General features: G+C 38.4%; 2 protein-coding genes across 2 annotated transcripts; one reads left to right on the top strand and one right to left on the bottom strand.

Moving 5' to 3' along the window:
* Nucleotides 1–5,516: 5,516 nt before the first annotated feature.
* On the top strand, nt 5,517–11,254 carry PEX10 (peroxisomal biogenesis factor 10; the record flags this gene model as incomplete). Its single annotated transcript, XM_082009403.1, has 6 exons — nt 5,517–5,628; nt 5,928–6,008; nt 6,508–6,914; nt 7,711–7,886; nt 8,193–8,328; nt 11,183–11,254. 6 exons carry the CDS (start codon nt 5,517–5,519, stop codon nt 11,252–11,254), a joined length of 984 nt encoding a protein of 327 aa, XP_081865529.1.
* Nucleotides 11,255–14,800: 3,546 nt separating this feature from the next.
* On the bottom strand, nt 14,801–18,489 carry RER1 (retention in endoplasmic reticulum sorting receptor 1; the record flags this gene model as incomplete). Its single annotated transcript, XM_082009328.1, has 6 exons — nt 14,801–14,890; nt 15,745–15,880; nt 15,983–16,061; nt 16,537–16,636; nt 17,768–17,872; nt 18,409–18,489. 6 exons carry the CDS (start codon nt 18,487–18,489, stop codon nt 14,801–14,803), a joined length of 591 nt encoding a protein of 196 aa, XP_081865454.1.
* Between the last annotated feature and the right edge of the window lie 2,477 nt (nt 18,490–20,966).

The following is a 20,966-nucleotide window of genomic DNA, read 5'->3' as shown; positions in this document are numbered from 1 at the left end:
TTGGACTAAACAGTTCCTTCATACCTAATCTTACTAGGCAAAAAAGAATTATCCGCAGCTGAAGGTTTTTTCCCCCCGTCAGGAAGAATAGAAAAAGTTCTCTTAATAGACAAAACTTTGACCGCTTTCTTCTGAACAATAAAGAAACAACTTAATTTTGAGCTAGATTCTGAAGATGGCATCAATTTCCTATCTCAAACTTACTGCAGTCAGCAGTGAATCTTATTCTACTTCTCTTTTATTTTTTAACTGTTGAACCTACCTTTACCATGAAACAAAACTGATTGTAGAAATTATCACCCTTAGGATTTGGGGTATGTTTAAGATCTACATCTAAACTCTGGAGCCTGAGGCACTTGAAGCCATAACGAGCACTAGCAATTTGGCCATCCTTATTATTTGCCATATCTCTGCAATCATAACCACATTTTTATGCCAGGAAAGAACTGAAAATTCCTTCTCTGCAACCCAAAACAACAATTAAAAAAAAAAGCCAAACAAGGAATACCTTTTTGAAGGGTCATGCGTCTCTCTCCTTCCAAGCTAAAACTTACCAACTGTTCAGTCACAGAATCAGACAGGTTTATATTATATTTATATTACTTAACTGGTATTTTATTTAAATATCTAAAGTTTATTTTACATTCAACTTCTCTTATCCAAGTCAGTTTTAGTTTGGCTTAGTATACCTGGGAAAGCTCAAGGCTCAGGTTATCATTTCGGAATGAAAGCTAGTCCCTCGTGCTGAAGAAAGCAGTCGTCCAGTTAGAAAAGTCTAAACTTAAATCACAAATGCGGTTTGCTTCATCCCTACAAGCTCAGAGAATCTAAAAACTTAGGACTAACAGAATTCCAAGGCTCCTGAACTTTTTCATGAACAAGAGAAAGCATGACCAAAATAAAATAAGCATTATACATCATGCTCTTTCCATTCTCTGTCGCAATCATAAAGCTATATACATTCCTGCAGTAGCACATTATAAAATTTGCTGCTAACTTCTAGGACTGAGGAAAAGTGTTGGAAGTACACCAGAATGATTCCCGAAAGTAGCATATTAAAATAAAACAAAACCAAGCAAAAAAAAAAAACCCACACACCTTTGTCGCTTCTCTCTGGACAGTGCAGACAAGCTGTCGCAGCTTCTTGGCACCGTGCATCGGGACCTTCAGAAGCGTGACAAAAACCGGGGGGAGCGAAGTGCAGGGCCCGAGGGTGAAGGCTCCGCCCTACATCGCACATGGTAAGGGCTCCCAGCCCACTGGTCACAAAGCCGCTCTTACAGGCCTTATTCAAACAGTTCAGCTCCAGGGTAACAAATTCAAAGTGGGAGGAGGCGAAAGGAATCAGGGGGTGGCACCAATCCTGAACAGACATTTCGTTCCTTTTACATCTGCAGAACCTGTTCTTCAGGTTGGAAACTGCAACATCTGCCTGTTGCCCTGTTTGAAAGCTGTGCTCCAAACCTCTCCTATACTAACAGGTCTGCAGAGGTAAAACCATATTTAATAATGCACAGACAAGCAACATGTGGGAGGAAAAGTTAATCGTTACTGTGCACCGAGTTTGTTTTACATTTTGGACTTCCTTATGTTAACGTCTGTAAAGCAACTCACTCCCTTATCAGGTCTGTTATAAGGCAAAGTAAAGCGGTATGCAATGGAAATAAAGTCTGCACAGAAATTTGTCTTGCAAAAGCTTAAAACTCAGCTGCTGCGTTTTACTTAAGAGATACGGCAGTTTTTGCAGTTGCCAATATCAATCAGAATACAAAGTAGAAGAAACATAGGTTTTTCTTGCAGGTCACTGTGCAACAACTAACATTAGTCTGGCCTTGCTGTATGCAATGAAGGGAACAATTAGCCTTGTCCATCCCAGGGTGTTTCACCATGTCACTTCCGGTATCAGCTGAAACATAGCATTGGTAAAGAATCATAGTGGGCCAATAATCCAGACAGTAATTCTCACAATACAGTCTATTCAAGAGACTTTCACCAGGTTAGCAGGCAGCATTTGATACGTACTAGAGCCACGGTCTATGTTTTTTCAGCTTAATACACTTTACTGCTTAGGTTATTAGGTTAGTAGAAATATCATTACTGTTATACACACAGGCCAACTTCTCATGTGAAACACAGCAGCTGCCTCAACTATTCACAATGCTGGAAATAAGAAATTAAGAATGTGTTCCCTTACCACAATAATCAAATACAACACATGAGAGGTGGAGAGAGTTCTATCCCTCTCTTGCAATTTGCAGTGCAAGCAGGCAGCTAACTAAACCAGAGGTAAATTCTCCTCAACGGTATATACATGAAAGTTGTCATGCCAAATAATCTCTTTGGTTTGGGTAGACATTATCTCCTCAGTTCAAAACAAAAAGATATTTTGAATTATTTTCTAGATTTGGACAACCATCCTCCTTTTGAGAGGAGAACATATGTTTATTGCTGTACTCATTAGAAACCCAACCTTCAAAATATCACAAACCAAATTAACTTTTAGAATATAACAAAATCCATTTAATTTGTCAAGAATGGTCACATGCAGAGAAGTTAAACACATGTTTTAACATTTGTGGGAACAGGGTCTTGGCAGCCTGGAACCCTAGGTGATGATAAGGAACAGTTAATGTGTGAATTCAAAACCATCAGTAAATAATTAATGAGTTGACCCCATAAAAACACTGATGCGAAGAACAGAAAATGCCCACAAAACTGAAGCAGGTACCATACAGCACTGAAAACTGCTTACAATTTGGATTTTCAGCTGTTATTAAGGTCAGTTTGGGTTTTCTACCACAAAAAGTGGGAATGGACCACATAATCAGTTACACAAACTTCTACCAGACTATAAGAGTTTATTACCTCATTCTTCTTACAGCTTTCGGATACACTTTGACGGTGCTGTTAAAAATAACTAACTCCACTAAAAAGAAAAAGAAAGAATATTATTTACCACACAATACCCCCAAAATATCAAATTTTTAAGGAATGAAAATCAGAAGCTTAAACTTATCTTCAGCTTTATAAATGGTTTCCAATTTAATAATTAAATGCTCATTAGCCAGCACTTCAGCTTTGCAAAAAAAAGTCTTTTGAGCTCTTCTTTGGTTTCTTGACCTATAAAACAAGAAAACCATATTTACCCACTTAAATAAAATGGCAACGAACATTTACCCTGCACACTTAGAAAACATCTATCTCATACAGAGCACAAATTGAGAAGTTACACCTAGCAATCTAATCAACTTCTCAAACAGTTGTTCACAACCAAGCAGATGCCACCCTAAGCTGGTAAGTCTAACAAAATATCACCATTTGCTCCTAACTCCCCCTAGACTCCTTATGTTCCAATTTTCTCACGTGCAACTGATTTAAGAGATATAACCTCTTGACTGCTGAAGGAAATCATAGGACACAAGATGAAGGAAATGCTACCTATCACAGACAGTGGGAAGATTAAACTATGATTAGGATGCACTTGTTGCACTGCGTGTGCAACATTGACATAGCAACTAGTGTTTTTGTGGTGAGAAAGTCACCAAGTTCTCTAATTTTAACCATAGTCTTCCCACGGTTGATATTTTTCTTAACAATAGAGCTGTTGGACACATGAGATAGCATGGAAATCATAGCTCTCACTTTAAACAAAAAACAAAACATATGAGGTTAATTGGAAGTCTGAACAAAATGACCCAAAGATTAGTCAATTGGGTTTAGTTTTATTTTTTTTTTAATGCAATAATTTAGGGTAGCAGCTTCAAGTTTCTTAACTTGGGACATATCAGATCACCGTGATACATCAAGATCTAAGTGGGAATTGCGCACTAGAGGTGAAAATTTCACATGGGGTATTTTCTTGGGCAGGTGCTCCCCCTACTGTTTTACTCAATAGGTTCTAATGTTTTCCTTAGTTGCATTGGTTTTATAGATATAGATTGAACAATCTGCAATTTCATTTACATTATACACCCTTTCATACACTACCAATTAAAAATGTGAGATGCACCTGGAGCAGGGAGGGAAGGGATAGGAATGTATTATTTAAGTGTAAGATTCATCACAGCTTTACTTACAATTTACAACTTCTGGTGCAGTTAAATTAGAACTTTGATTCCCTAAGCTGCATTGCTAATAAGAGTACTGAAAACTACAGGGCTACAAATATGCAGTTTACTTGTGTTTCTCTTTGTCAGTAGGTAGCCTTTCTTTGCGTTTCTCAGCACTGAGAAGAAAAAAAAATTACAAGCTCCAACTCCTTCATGTTACTTTCAAGTGTGTTACTGCACCATTAGTCTGTAAACTCTTCTGGGAAGCATCTACTTTAATCCAAGTGAAAGTAGTTTTCTCAATTAAATAAATTACATCGTAGAACTGTTTAACTTCCCCTTCCCTTAAGCACGTTGCAAACTGAATTTATAACTCTGTGACATTAAAATCAGCTCAGAAAAAAAGAAGTGTTTTGACAAAAATGAGTGTAGCAGACTTCAAGATGCATATAGCTAGCAAACACTTTCAGAACGCTGCTACCTTTGTTAGAAAGGCCATCGATTGTAGGGAGCATACCACAGCACCAGTCACACCTGCGACAGCCCCGTAGTAGGCAATGTGATTCCGGCTTTCTCCATCAAGAGGCCAATAAGCCTTATGACAAGAGTCGTCGCTAGACAGGAGTCCACGCTCAGTTCCCTCAATAAACTAGCAGTCAGGCACAACATCAAGAGCACATTTATCAGAAACGCTGTTGGCTATGCTGGTAACGCTTATGTTCACGGATCTTTAGCTCTCCAAGCCCCACCTTTTACCAGTGAGTGAACCACAAGAGGAAACCACCTAGCTGAGACGCTGTGGCAAACGGATGTTCAGGGACAAGCAGCGCAGCGCCCCGAAAGGCTGGGTGCCTTCGGCCTACACAAAGACGCACCTTCCAGCGAGGGCTCTGGGGCGCGCTGGTAATACCGCACGCCAACACTCCCAGCCGCTCCGGGCGGCTCCCGCACCCAGCACAGCAGGGCCCCGGCACGCGCGGCGGCCCGCAAGAGCAGCTATGTGGGAGCCCGGACTCGCGCCGTCGCCTGGCACACACAATTTACCTCAGCCAGACACGGCCCGGGTTTCTGGGCCGCCGCTTAGGGCGGAGGCCACGAGTCCGCGCTAGCCTGCTCTGCGGACGCCTCAAGAAGCGCGCAGTGGCGGGCAGCGAGCCGAGCCCAGGCACCGGCTGGGCTGCGGGGCACCCACCCTGCGGCACCCGACGGGAGCCCCACAGAAGGCCGCGTCCCTGGAGCCAGGCAGCACCGCAGCCAACGGCTGTCAGAACAGCACTAACGGTACAGCGGCGCACGGCGGCAGCCGCTGCGCCGAGGCGGCGGAGGGAACCGGCTCCCGCACCCTGACGAGGCGCCGCCTCAGACAGCCGCCTGCCCTCTGCGTGGGCGGGCCGCAATGACGCGGCATCGCTGCGCCGCCCGGCGCGCGCGCGGTGCACCGCCCTATCTCGGGTCCCTCCGCGCGCGATGGCGCCGGCAGCCGCGGGGCCGGCGCAGCAGGTGCGCTGCGCGCAGAAGGACGAGCTGTACCGGAGCGGGCTGCGGAGCGGGGCCGGCGCCGCGCTGCACGGGCTCGCGGGTAATGCCTCCGGGGGACGGTTCTTTCGACCCCGGGCCCTGCCGAGGGGCTGGGCCGCCGGGCTGGGCGTTGTGGCGGGCGGGCGGGACCGCAGTGACACCGTCGGTGCTGTAAGCGCGCCGGTGGCAGCAGGCCCCCGCCCAGCTGCGTGCTACCGTACAGCCTTCGGGTCGGGTGATGGAGGTGGGCCGACCCGTCGCGGGGGCGTCCTCCAGTGTTGGCCTAGGAAGAGGCCCGGAGAAGGGCTTAGGTCAGCCTGAATTTTCCGTGAAGTAACTGCACTGATCCCCATGCCTTAGGGGCCAAGAAGTGGCTGGAATGGAGGAAAGAGATTGAACTGCTTTCCGACGTTGCCTACTTCGTCCTTACTACTTTGTCAGGTAATGTGCCTAGTAACTTCCTATTTAGCATTTCTCCCAACAGTGTGAAAAAGGAGCAGTCTCTCCTTTTAGCGGCTGCTATTTGCTGGTGACCACCAACAGGAATGAGACTGCTTGACAGTAATTTTGTTTAATACGGAGTTGTTGGTTGATATTTCTATTAAATATGAAACTACTAAATTGTCAAAGTATGAGTTCAGATGCAGCAGTTTATCAACCCAGATATATGTTCTTTCAAAAGCAAAAGTTCTTTTCAAAAAAGGGATGCATGACAGTTTGAAAAAGTATCCCTTTAGGCTTTAAGCCTAAAACCATTGCAGATACTGATTCTGCAGCTGCTCATGTAAACATAATGCTTGCCTCATTCAATACAAAAAATTGCAACTGTTTCTGAAACTCCAAAACCTGATGTGTTCTGACCTGAGCAGCCTGTCACCACTGCTTAACCATTGCAATTGCCATCTTACCCTGCACGTTTTCTGTTGCATGCATTATTTAGGTTATCAGACTCTGGGTGAAGAGTATGTTAACATAGTTCAAGTTGACTCAACCAAGAAAAGGGTACCTTCTGTTCTTCGACGGGCCATCTTCGTTTGTCTTCATACTGTAGCACCCTATTGCTTAGAAAAGGGATTGCTGCATCTGGAACATGAGTTGCAGATGGAAGCTGATGAGTCCAGAACCTTGCAGAGCAACCCAGCACTTGGCTTATCCAGTAGGACCTTAATGCGAAACTGGATACAGAAACAAGTTGGGGAGCTTACAGAACAGCAGAAGAAAAGAGTCTTACAAGTTGTGTCTGTTCTTAAGCAATGCATACCTGTGCTTCGTCGACTACATCTGGCAGTATTCTACATAAGTGGCACTTTTTATCACCTGTCTAAAAGAATCACAGGAATCACATATGTAAGTGGATGTATTTCTTATTTGAAGATGGTGAGCACTGCAGTATTTTGGCCTCTTTTGGGATGCCACGTGTGTAAAAGGGATGTAGAATTTGGCTGTAGCTGATTGTAATATGGGCAGAGTGGGTGAGAGGGAAATTTCTAATACTATGTAGAGGGATTATGAGTCCCTGCAGTCAAAAGGTTATGGTTAATAAATGGGAATGCACTGTCAGAAGTTAATACCCTATGTAACCTCAGAACACTATCTAGTCCAGTCTGTCTTCTACACATACAGAAAAAGTGAGAATTGGTTTAATAAATCCATGGAAAATACTTAAATATAGTTTTGAACAAAAATCAGTACACATTTAGATAGCATTTTTCTATATGAAGAGCTTAATTTCACATGGTCTTTTCAATCAGTATCCTTCAAAAAATCATCAGCCGCTGGCCCAGAAATATGTATAGACAAAAGACTCCTCAAAAATTCCCCATGTCAATGTGGAAAAGAGGTGTTTGACTATTTGCTCAGCACTACATAACAAAACCAAACCAATTAAAGCAGCAGTTTTGATAGACAGACAGACAACTCAAGACGCCTGATCCTTGCGCAAACAGCAGTTAAGTGTAGACTGACTGAGATGCATCCAGGACATGTTGGATCTCCTGAAAGACAAGAGGTTGATAAGTCCTACAAACATGTCAAACTTTTTTGGACAGAAGAAACCTCTCAAATTAAGAGTATTGATATGGGGAGGGGCAGAGTTTCCTAAAACCGCGGTAATGAAACTTCTCTATTTCTGTGAGCTATGTAGCTGCATTTTGGAGGACTGCAAGGAGAAGATCAGAGTATTCGATCAAGCTACAAGTTTCTTGGAGTAATTTCACTCTTCCATCTTCTTCTGACAATTGGTGTTCAAATGTACAGCCTCAAACAGAAGCAGAGAGCAAGGCAGGAATGGAAACTACACCGTAACCTACCTCATCAGAGGTATGATGATTTTTACTTGCTAGGAAAGAGCTGAAAGCAATGGTGGGAAATGTAATAGCTTTCATGAACAGGGAGAACACTGGAGTGACACTTTTAACTTAAGTTAGAACCTGATGTAAGGTAATGTTTGATGCATTCCTCACTCTCTTAAGCATCTCTTACATTTCATGCTTTCCTTTCATGTTTTTGAGATCTTCACAAAAAGGGTTAAAACTTGAAGATGGAGTTTACTTTAGCATTGCATTATCAAATAATTTTATTTAACCTGCTTGTGAGAAATAAGTAATATGTAACTATGTTAATTAGAAATACGACCAAGGAAAAAACTACTGGGCGCCATTCCCGCTGCACTTTGTGTTTAGAAGAACGGAGACATACAACAGCCACACCTTGTGGCCACCTGTTCTGCTGGGAATGCATCACAGAGTGGTGTAACACTAGAGTAAGTACAAAAGGGCAAACAGAGGCTGGAATGGGTAAACGTGACAAAATTTCTACTTGAAAATACTGGTTTAGCCTCAGTGTTGAAGTAATACCCTTTCTCTCACTAAGGTACCCAAAATCCTCACACAAGCACTTATCAGGACCTATATATTTTATTGGAATAGAATATGCATTACATAGATGAGGTAAATAAGGTGAGCAGTTTTCCATCCCAACCATTGAAATGTAATCAGACTACTGTGGAAGTCAGACATGAAGATAGTTCCTTTATCTACAGACCTAGGCTATAATTCTGATTGCAAAGAAAATAACAAAAGTGATAATGTTCTGAAGCCTTCTTCACTTGATTTCCAGTAAAAAGGAATAAGTTACACCCAAACTGAGCTACCTCTCATGCATGATTATTTTAAACTTGGATGTTGCTCTGGATTAATGAAATACAACGGAATTCATCTAGTAAGGATTTTATAGACATTGTGGAATAAGATGTTCTCCATTTATTTTCTCTAAAAAGTGAAAACTACTTGCCAGAAAAAAGGCATAAAAGTGTTATTTACAAATAAAATCCTTGCCACAGAGTCTATGTATGTGCTATAACTCAGCAAGCTGTTAAGTTCTACGATAGATACACCATTTGAAGACACAAACTAGAATGCACCTTGTGATAAGCTCGTACCTTCCTAACACCACCCTGACACAAATCAGGAAACATCAAAAGTCACTTCAGATTTGCTTGTAAAGACTTAGCCAATGTTCATCAGTCTTGCCTGAATGCTCTTGGAAGCTGTGGTAGAAACTTTCATCTAGTTGTAGGGAGGGAGTGGTAATCTACTGAATTACTCAGATGTGTTTTCAAGGTTGTGAAAATAGATGTTCTTCTTATTGGGTAGTCAGATTCATTTAATACTTTAAAAAAAAGAAAAAAAGTAGTTTCCCTAACACAAGCCATACTGTCTGCCCCTCCAGTTAGCATTTTTCAGCTTATCAGCTGTTTGTTTCTGAAAGAGAAATGTAATGGAGGCAGCAAATGTTATGATGTTTCAGCTGGATGTGCAAGTTCCCTACACAGGGATACAGAACTGAAAGTCAGTGAGGGCCCCCTTCAGAAAACAATCTCCCTAGCCTGGGAGTAAGTGTAACTGAAGCAGGTACCTAAAGAGGGGCCCTGAAACCCAGACGATCCTGCTAGACTGTAACAGAAAGTGTTCCAGACCATTTAACCAGAGAGCTATCAGAAGAAATGAGTTATTAGAGGAATACTTCCTGTACACAGATTTCCTACCACAGTGTTCAAAATACGATATTTGATGAAAGACATAAGCAAGATTGTTAAATATCCTTAATGCAACAATATTAACTCCTGAGTACTGCCTTCTTAAAAAAGCAAAAAACTTAGTCCACTTCAAAATCAAGTATAGGGGAAAAAACAAAGAAAACACTCAAAACTGATAATTAACAAGCAGATGCAAAATGGATTTCTATCTACCTCCCTAACTATTACACTAGCTGACAACAGTTATATCTGTTAGGGGACATTTCTTTTAGTTCATTTTTTGCACTGTTGTCCACTCTAAAGCTGTTCCAGATGCACGTACCTGTAGGTAGGCAGTATTAAAAATGCATTACACTCTGATATTTCATATCTGAAAACATCCATTCACTGTAACTGCATCTTTACCTTATTCTTTGCCCTAAAGGCTTGATGACCAATTTACTGCTCGGGGAGCAGTTGTAAAGGAATTTTTGTTTCAGCTACAGAGACTTATGCTTGTTTTTTCTTAACACTGACAACAATTGTTACCATTTTAGTAACTTTTAGTCTTTTGGAATGTGCTGACCTAATCTTTTCACCCTCCTACTGGATTCACCACGCACAGATACAAAAATTGGAGAGCTCCAATTTACAGATTAAGAGCATCTTATAACATGCAGTCAGTATCTTTAAATAGTACTTATAGCATACATGAGTAAATGCTTTCTCATACTGGCTCTAACTGTAGTTTTTTTCTGTTAGCAAAATTAACTGAAGTAGTAGTATTGCCACCTAGATTAAAAAAAACCAACAACCAACCAAACACCAAAACAACTGTTAAGAACACATCCAGTTTGTTTTGGCTTACTGCTTCAGAAGTGCTTGGTAAATAGCAGGTAAAAGCACAAAAGCACAGCCCTTGTTGGGAAACTGCTTATGATAAACTCAGGACAAAGCAACTAAGAACTGCCTGCAATCATAAGACAAATGAACTCTGCAATGAAGCTGCCCTGCAATACACTTGAGTAAAAACATGCATAATGCAGTATTAGATATTTTGGGTAAAGACAGCAATAAAGAGACTAGCAGTCTGCTAGTTCCAGTTCAGCTGCAAGTAAAAATACAGGACATTATTTTTAGCGTGAAGAAGGAAAATAAACCACAAATTACCTCTGAAATTAGTATATGGCAGCATTACTTAGCAATAGTCAAGGGTAACAGAATATTTGAATTAAAAAAAACAGTGACCATTTGGATGACTTTGCTAGACAGGCTTTCTTCCCTGAAGGTGAAAAATCAGAGAGGTCACTTTTACCTAAGATGAAGACATTACTTCCAGGTGAAGTTGTTGCATGCTGTGTACAATGACCATGGTTTAAAGTCATATTTTAAGGACCCATGTCATCTCAAGTTCCTCTTTAAATTAGGCTAGCTTAGAATGCTTTACATGGTTAAGCTTGGGTCACAAACTGGCCTGAAAAAAAAGTTTAATTATGGATGCTGATTATTTTCTAGAAGTAGCTAAATGGTTATATCTGAATTTTTTTACTTTTAAATATAGCAATTCAGTATGTCTGTCTAATTTCTTTTCTTTTTGTAGCCAGAATGTCCGCTGTGCAGAGAGAAGTTTCATCCTCAGAAACTGATCTACCTACGTCACTACCAACTGTAAAGGAAAAATCTATTCTGTTTCACCGCAAGGGCCTCAGCTCTCATACCCTTTATAAAGTTGTCATACAGCTTGTGTTAGTCTGAGAAAAAGACTTTATTATAAAACTGGTAACTGCCTGTGCAAGGTACAGGCACTTCATTCCTGTTTTACAGAATAAAACTGTTTCTGCCTTGACCCTTCTCTTTCTTCTAACATAGTTCTTGACCATAGTAAGAACATGTCTTTTTAAAAAGTACTTAACACAAATGTAATAGTTTTCTTAACTTTGGACAATGAAAAACTTAGATTCTCATTCTCTAAATGTAAGTGTGGATAACGAGTCTTCCAACCTTCATAGCATGCTGAAGGTATTAGTAAAATTGTATGATTCATAAGACTCCCTTTCTCCTGTAGCGTAATAACGAGTGCATACTGTGGACTTCAGGGGAAAAGGACAAAAGCTGTACACAAATCCTTAGCTTAACTGCAGTTCAACTTCTGATGATAAATGTATGTCATGTACCACTCTGTTTTCATAACAAGGTTAACACCAAAGCAGTTTTCCTTGATTTGACAAACTGAATTTCCTTTAGACAACAGAAGCAACAAAGGCAAATCCACAGTAATACAGACTACTCTGCACACTGATCAATTAATATTCAGCTTCCAAACTCATAGCTTTGCTATCGCTATTAGGTATCAGGGCTTTTCTTCAAGTATTCTAGACATTTAGACTATAGCAATGTAACAAGTGCTGTTTCAAAAAAGCCCTAGTATGTATACTAATAGAAACTAAGCTCAACGATAAAATGCTAGTTTTATAACACGGTTTAAGTTTTGTCTGTGTGGCATCTTCTAGAGTCTAACAAAGATAGAGAAGAAGCTGAGCAGCCACAAGCAGCCCTCTGTGGCAATAGGGGCTATTTCAGCTACGCCAATATTTTAGAGTATAAAGGAGGAGGGATTCAGCAGCATCGCCTTGTCAAGGTTTATTCCCGTAAGTTATTATTAGTTCAGTTATACAAGTACTTGGAGCAGCAGGGAAAAAGAAGATTGTTAGTTGTTAACATACCTTGCCATTCTTGCATGATAGAAAATGTACAAGATGAACTTATTTGTATTCTTTAAATACAGATGGGGAGAAAAAGCCAGATGATCTGCTCTGTGGATCATGAGTTACAGTTTCAATAAATCTTTCACAGATTGCACTGAATATGGGCTTGGGGTGGCAGTATGAGGCATGCTACAGTAAGAGCACTTCTTTTAAGATGGTTATTTCTACTGCAGAGATCCCGGTTAGCTAGTTTACAATTAAATCTCCAAGTGTTATCATAAAAACTCCAATAAAACTAACTTTTCATCACATTTATAAATGGAAGAAAAAAATATATGCTGGTAACTATGTGAACACTTCATCGTTACTGTACAAAAGTGCTTTTTGGAGCTGCAAAAACCCTTTCCTACACCAGAAAAATTCCAGGCATCCCTCACCTATTTAAAACTGTCAAGGCAACAGTGGAAGAAAAATGGTCCCTATCATGAATCAAAACATGACTACCTAAGGAAGTTACTGCCTGATCCCCTTACGAATTAAATAGTAAGGAAAAACATTTAGTTGCACATAAAAACAAACAGGGAGCAGTCAATGACTGGGAAGTATCTGTGAAGTTACCAAGCCAAGTTTTTGATGCATTCTGTAAGGGTAATTTATTTTTATCACTGTGATAAAAATAGAGAAAAGTTTAACAAAATGCCATCAAACTTGTCTGGCTGTTGCATGCTGAGAGTCAGCTAGGGAGCTATAGCGTTGTCCCAACATCATCTGCAATCGGTATTTGAAAACTGTTAATCCCACTGAATGTAGAGCATCTATGCCTACCTAAGAATGAGCAGGCATTAGTCTCAAACTGTCACTGAAGTTCAAAGTTAACAAGGTAAAAATGTCTAATTTGCAGTGGATGTCATTAACACTGTTTAGTAGGTCATCCCAGTCGCTAATTTTAACATTAATAAACAGATTTTTCTCCCTGATCTGCCCATATTATTCAGAAACTCCAGCAAACCTGAAGACAGCTTCTTCAAGGCCGGGCTTTCAGATTTGTAGGCAATGAACTGCAAGCATCCATGACTGGTACTTTTATAAGGCCATTTCTGGATACTGCGTTCCATAACTTTAAATTCGTACATTACTAATTTCCACACTGCTAAGAAAACAGATACACGCAAACAAACAAAAAACAACAGGCCAATGTGAACTAAAACTACCTGTCATTTTCCCAGGATTACTGAAGGCTGAATTCCAAAGCTCCGTAATGACTTCATGTACAAAAATCACATGAAAGGATTCCTACATACATTTTCCAATTAGGTGTCTGTTGAAGTTGCCACTACTCTCTATTTAGTCTTCAAAGAGCTAATCTCTTCCTACTTTCTGCAAGTGAATGCTCCCTGAGGAGTTGAAAAAGGCATTGCATGAAGATAAATTGAGGGTAACCATTATTGAAAAGGAACCATAAATACTGTTAGAGCGATATATGTATATAAAGATAGAGAACAAGTAAAGGGGGACACTGTCTTTTAATAAATTTTGGAATTAAAAAGTCACTTAATAAAACTGCAGTTATATCACATGAAAAAGTTACATGCAGGTCATTTATCTCTTTTTTTTTTTCTCCTTTTTTTCCCCCCACCCCATAGAAAATGAAAAGCTGTGTTAAAACCCACAACGTTTGTCTGCTGTGGCCAGTTTGGGTATATTCTGGAGGGGCTGCATGAATTCAGTTTAAATTAATCAAGAAACCCTTAAGTATGAAAGAAACTCCAACTAATAACAATTAAAAAAAAATATATTTATAATTCCAGGTCCTCAAAGGAATCTGTGATAGAGTTTTGAGTCATCATGGAAAAAGCCCAATTTTAGCATCTGGTAGGAGGCGTAATGGTGAAACTGGCATTAAAACCCAAGACAAACGAGTTACTTTAAAAGCTATATGTGTATTTTTTCCCTACTGCCAAACCCATTATTTAGTAGATTTCTTATTCCTATCTATATTTGTTTGGTTGTAACTCAGTAATACCATGCATTTAGGAAACTGGCTTAAGTTCTGCACCTATTTAGGTCTACCATATTTTTCTATGAAAATAGCACACGGCCATGAAGCAGAAAACAGCATCATGTGTGCCATCTTAACATTTTTCCTCCAAACATGTACACAGCACTTCAAGGTGATATTGAGCAGGAGAACTATGTAAAAATATCCAACTCTAAGACATGAATCTCTCCAGTGCAATGGATCTTGAAAGAAATACATTATCCCTAATCCCATGGGATACAAAGTTTCTCCAACTTCTTACAAAATAGACTCAATGCAATTTGGTTAGAATGCCAGTTTCTTCAAGAAACTGATACTTCAGATAAAAATAGCAATATCCTCTTAAAGTGAAAATTCAACCGCTTTGTCACCACTCTGTTAATCATTTTTTATGAAGAAAAAAGGCATTGTTACAATGGCTCAAAATCGTTCCTTTAGTTAGAAGTAGAATTGGTCAACAGGTTGATTGCATCTTCTAGCTAGCAAACGTCTTTCCCACATCTTCCTTCCCTTTGTATTTCCTCTTGCCATGCGTGAAGGGTATATATCTGTACTTTATCATGTGCTGAAAAGAGAAAGACCAATTTTTGAGGCAAGAAACATAACTAATATTTACAAAAATGTTTTACAATACACATTGTAAATTACAAAGTTCTCTAGACAGTTCTTCAGTATTGTAGAGAGAACGAAATAGCTAATCATACACCAGCTTACATCGAAGTAGGGGTATGAGCCCAATCTTACAAGTCTCAAATTTTGGTACACCCAACAACTTACACAGTACAGTGAAGATTACTGATTGGGGGATCAGAGGAAACTGGAGAGAGCATATGGGTATTAATTCTCTACTACCCTTCAAGCTTTAATTTACGACTTTCAATAACAGTACCTATTCAAATTCTGAATGTCGGGGGGGAGGGTCAGGGGAGGGAAAAGGTTCTCCTTTTGAAATGCCAACAAACCATAAGCAATCTGTTGAAAATGGTCTAAATGACTTGCCTATGTTCTTCTTTCCCTTCTCTCCCATCTACTTCCTGGCATCAACTTGTCAGAACTTTCCTTTTCACCCATCAGATATCCTACAAGACCTCTTCATTAAAAATAGCCATAGTTAACTGAAGAAAGGAAGGGGATGAGAGATTATAAGACTCATCCTGTATAAAAAACAAATACTGAATTCTAAGATCAAAACCTTTTGAAAGCAAGCATAAAATTTCGTAACGTAGTGTATGAAGACTTTTTTTACCAAGTATTTTTGTTTCCCATTGTCAATATTTGCTCAAAGTGTTCAAATTCCCCTAGTAAAGAAGTGCGTGCAATACATTTAGTACCTCTGCAGTGCTGAACTGGATAGGCAGTTTGGATCAATACTGTAAATTCTGACATCGCAAGTGCTACTATCTATTCTCAGCAAATTACCTTGATTTGCCTCTTCATAGTGATACAAAATAGCATAATGAAGTACATCACAAGGATTGGCCAAAAAACGGGAACGTTGAAAGCCTCGAAGAATGTACATGCCATAGCAACCAGGATTCCTTTAGTGGCAGAGTGCCTTAAAAATAACATTAACAATTAATCCTTCAACCCCAGCCACCACTAATTTGATGCAAACATATTTTTCCAAAACAGAGCATGGGCAGACAGATCCACTCACCAGAATTTAAACTCTGGGAGCCTTCTAATGAAAGGCCGAAATTCTTCATTTTGCCTTGTAGGTAAGGAAGGACCATCATCTAAACAAAACAGAAAAAAACCAAAAAACCACAAACCCCCTCATACTAATTTTCCACACTATTTGGACTCCAGATTTTTATTATCTTTAAAAAAAAAAAAAAAGAAAAACTTCCACTGTTACATAGATTCCAGTTACAGTGGCTGTTTTGACGTAACTTAACAGTGATTTCCCAAAAGAAAATAGGTAATAAAAATGAGTGCCAGGTCACTTGAGTTAGTCTGGGGAGAACTTAAGTCACATAAACCTTCCTTCAAAACATAGAAAACTAATACAATACAGAATATGTTCAAGTTCTGGAAAAAAAAAGACAAATTTTATAGTAACTCTTGATGTCAAGTTGTACAGATTTTCTACAAGTCTAAAAAATACAACGTTATGCTGAAATTGCACATCTTTACACTACTGTATCAGATAAAAAGAGCTGGAAGTTTGACTAAGTTCAAAATTACAGCAAAATAAACTATTCATCATACCTGAATCTTCCATTAAAGAGGGGTCTACCTTTGGCGACAAGAAAGCTATGAAGAGATTTAGATGGTAGATTCCCAAGGCATATGTCACAATGTACCAACCCTGGAACAGGGAGGAAAAAAAGAGATAAGATTAAAGCTTTCCTGAAAACTATTTTCAGATACTTATTTTTCAACAAGATCAAACAACTTGGTTTTCTGCTTCATTGAGAAGTGCTTTTCTACGTCCTCACATCAACACAAAAAGTTTTCTGGACTCGTTAAAAAATACTAAAGATTCTCACTGTATAAAATAAGCATTCTGACTCTATGAAAAGATGAAATCACCTATATGAATCTATTTCTTTTATTTGTGTACTGACAAATAACATATGTAACAGTTTTCATTTAAAGCTACCTAAATACTGACTAAACTTACTGCAATACAAATAAGCAAGAAAATCTATTAGCCTTTTTAAGCTACATGGTTTCCAAGGTATACTACTGTAAACATAATATATTAATCAAAACAAGCCTTAGAATATGAGAATATTGCAAATCCCTCATGTACTGACAGATTAAACATAAAATACCAGGCATCTGGTCTCTATTTCAAGATATAGACATCATAAAAGAAGCATAAAAGAAATAAACAGCATAAAACCATCACTTCAATCATCTTTGCAGGCATCAGTCTCTCCTATCTTCCTATTACTACCACCTGCACAACTTTCACATTCAATCTGTAATCTTCAGCTTTCAGGAATAACAATTCCGAAGTTCGTAACTGAATTGCAGATTGGCATGAAATAGAGCCACCTGATTAGTGGAGAAACAGCCTGCCACTGGCCTGCAGTAATAAAAGCACTGAAAAAGCAATGGTTTATGGTTTGCATGACAGAAGGTAGCCACGGGCTCCTGAACGTGTTACACAGCTTTAAAAATAAAAGTAAAAACTTAATTGCAACAGAGTTTTCAGAGGCTTATTACATAATTTCATCATACAGAATTAATGAAGTACTTCCACTTTCTGCTGCCATTGGATGAATATCCTTAAGCATTCGCTCCATTCTGAGGCAGTAAGTTTAACACCAAAAAGATGTGTTCTTTCCTCAGACTAATTTACCTTCTACTCTGTGCTAAATGATACCATATATAATTCCAAAGTAATACCATACTTCAAAAACCCTCTTAACAAAAAATAGAACATTAATGATATCTGAAACTACTTCATCAGTAAATCCAGTTTTCTTACCTGTAGTAAATAAACTCTAATCATATAGATAAAACTCAGACCCAAAGTTACAATCCATCGCACTGCAGTGTATGGAGTAGATTTGTCTAACCAGGATTGGTAGATCTAGGAAGAAACACGAAGTGTACAATGGTAAAATATACAATGCACAATGAATAGTGTTTATTACAGGGTAGTGTTAGAAACAGTAATCATTTGTGAAGAGTATTTTGGGGAGGATAGTAATGTAAACATTTGTATTCTTTATTACAAATTAATTAAATTAAACATAAACACACTTAGAAGCATTTGTAAAGTTCTAGATTTTTAAAAAGGCAAAGAAAAATTTCCTGATGCTTGGGGCATCGTAAAGCAATATAAATTTTCAATATTATATGCAAATTTACTTTCCTTAAGATGAATCTGACATGAAGTCTGAAGTCGCTACTCATTTTTTACAACAACATATATTTTCACTGTGCAATGTCACATTAAATATTCCATTAAGCTATGTATTATAATATTTATTTTTAAAAGGCTTCAAAAGAAATCTTGTGTACAGATTTTAGTATTTCAACAACTCATCCAACAACTAATGAGTTTAAGAAGCTGCACTGAGACCTGCTTCTAATGAAGTCAGAAAAGCCCTACAGAAAACCAACCTGTCCAAGTCTTGAGAAAAATCTATAGACCACAGAAGGCTTTCCATGAACAGACTCACCAATACTGTCCCCTTCTGACATGGTTGCTGTGGAAACAAAATATGATACGTAAGTAACATTTAAAACAAAAATCTAAGCTCTGTGAAGCTCTACAGTACATTATCTCTCTACATGTACTCTACATGTACCCTAAACGTACTTTACAGTACATTTATGTATGATACTCTTTTGGATTGTCCAATGTTTGTTTGAAACAAACTATTTTTACTGAAGTATTCTGAAAGGACGGACATTTATTCCAAAAGCAATTTCTAAAAGAAATTGTCAAGAAAGCAAAGCACAGGATATTTTAAAAAGGCAAGACAGGATCCAATCCATTTTAGGAAGGGAAAAAAACCAAGTCCATACAGAAATGCAGGAATGAGCCTTGTTAGACATTTTCACCTTGAGAAGGCAGGAGCTGAATTATAACCTCTAAGCATTGAGATATGAACTGCAGCACCACCTTCCTGTCACCTCAGTTTCTAAAGGCAAAGAATAAAACCAAAATAAATGTTTTTTTAAAAGCTGCTTAGGACTTTTAAATACTGAGTAACTAGATAGTGAAGAAGTTCAGGACTCTGTACACGAGTGGTTACAGACAAAAAAGTCTACCATAAGTACCTAAACCAAAACACTGTCCAGTGCTAGAATTGTTTAATGAGTTTATCGAGCTCTTGTACATGAACAGCTTCGCAGTCACATAGAAGTTTTACTCATGAGCAAAATGAGTAAAAAAGGGGACAGGATTCTGAACTCAGGTTAAAAAAAAATTAACTAAGGGAATTATTTTTCAGTAAATGCTTCTGCTACTAATTCCAGATCTTTATTTTTCTTTTCAGTTAAGCTCCACTAAGTTTTACAGTTCGCTTCAAGATATAAAACAAACAAAATAAAAAGGATTCTAAACAGAAACATTTTTGCCACATCACCAAAAGCAATCCCTGACATTACTTCCTGAAGTCCTCATCTGTGGGTGGGACTATGTAACTCTGGGATAGTGGGAGTACTTTCAGCCCTGTATTAGTATGTCAAGAACCTCAGATAATAGTAAAGACATATGAAACATTACTAAATCAGAAAAACGTAAATTATCTTAGATGCTGCAATACAGTGATTGCTGCAAGAAGTAATTTGAGACCAAGGACAATCTGGGGAGGCACAGAACCTTAAAATTGTATATCTTTTCTGTGAACGTATTAAAACTATATCCTATTAGTATAATAATTAGTAAGTAGAAAAACAGAGTCCTGTTACGCTTCAAAAGGTAAGGGGATTCATTATGAAACAGGAGCTTCAGTCCACTTCATTTCTTTTCTTTGTAGCTATACCTTGAATTAATCAAATAGAAACTCATACAATATAGATACGGACTACTTCTTTACAGGCAAAAGGAAGTAATTATTAGTGTCCCTATTCACTGCACTGCAGAAGAAAGAAGTTACTCAGCATTATTAGCTGAGCATAATTTTGTGCTTTATTTTGGGTTTTTTTGAAATGTCCTGAGGTACAAAGCTGTTACAAAAAGATACTCAATCTATTGATAAGATAGCAATTCTCTAAAGATCATGAACATAAAAAATCTCATATTCTCAAAAAAAAATTTTACAGATAAATCAATAGCAAATGTGGGCTATAAATAAACCTAACATTACAATCTTATAAATGTTAACCTATGCAGATCAAGTGAAGAATCACATATGTAAGGATACTGATGGCTTTATGATGGAGTAGGCATTTTGCTCACTGTAAAAAGTTACATGATATATGATTGTGTATGATTATCACACAAACAGCTCTTCAATAGCAGACCAAGAAATACAATCTAACATTGTTTTACTGAGAAGAAACCTCTCACTAGCTCAGTTAAAGGAGCATAGACTGAAGTATGTAACATGGCATAGTTTAGAATTTAAGTTAATGTTTCTTATCACTTTAAAACATTTACTTAAAGAACATCTGTAATTAGGCTATTATCAAGAAAAGCAGCCTTCAGCATTGCTTTGACGGTAGTTACAGTTAAGAACACCAGTCAGATCTCATTGGTTTAAGGGAATAATTAAATCTAAACGGTAGCAATCCCTCTTTCATAATGTAACACAAGACTTTACTGTTCACCATAACAAGTAAGCTTCCAGCCATTCCAGCAAAGCCAATAATCAGAAAAGTATACAAAGATTAATATAACAAACAATAGTTTGCTACTAGCAGAATACAGACCGCTAGTAAAATTAAATCATATTAAAACGTTTTTCTCTGCTGAAAAATACCAAGTAGGCGAATGCATGACCTTCAACAACTACGCTTTCTACTACAAACGTTAAGGTAGTATCATTACAAATACCACTGCATCGCTGAGTTCTTAAAAATGACAGAACCTGAGGCAGTAGAGAGATTTAACTTATGCCTGTCATCACCACATACAAAGAAGTATAGATTTTTCAGTCAACCCTCTGATGATAATACAGATTTTTCTTAAATTTAAGATACAAATGAAGCACGTAACTAGCAAACACATA

The sequence above is a fragment of the Phaethon aethereus genome (assembly GCF_964289735.1).
Source record: "Phaethon aethereus genome assembly, chromosome: 21".
NCBI lineage: Eukaryota > Metazoa > Chordata > Aves > Phaethontiformes > Phaethontidae > Phaethon > Phaethon aethereus.
This window is presented reverse-complemented; position numbering and strand designations above follow the sequence as displayed.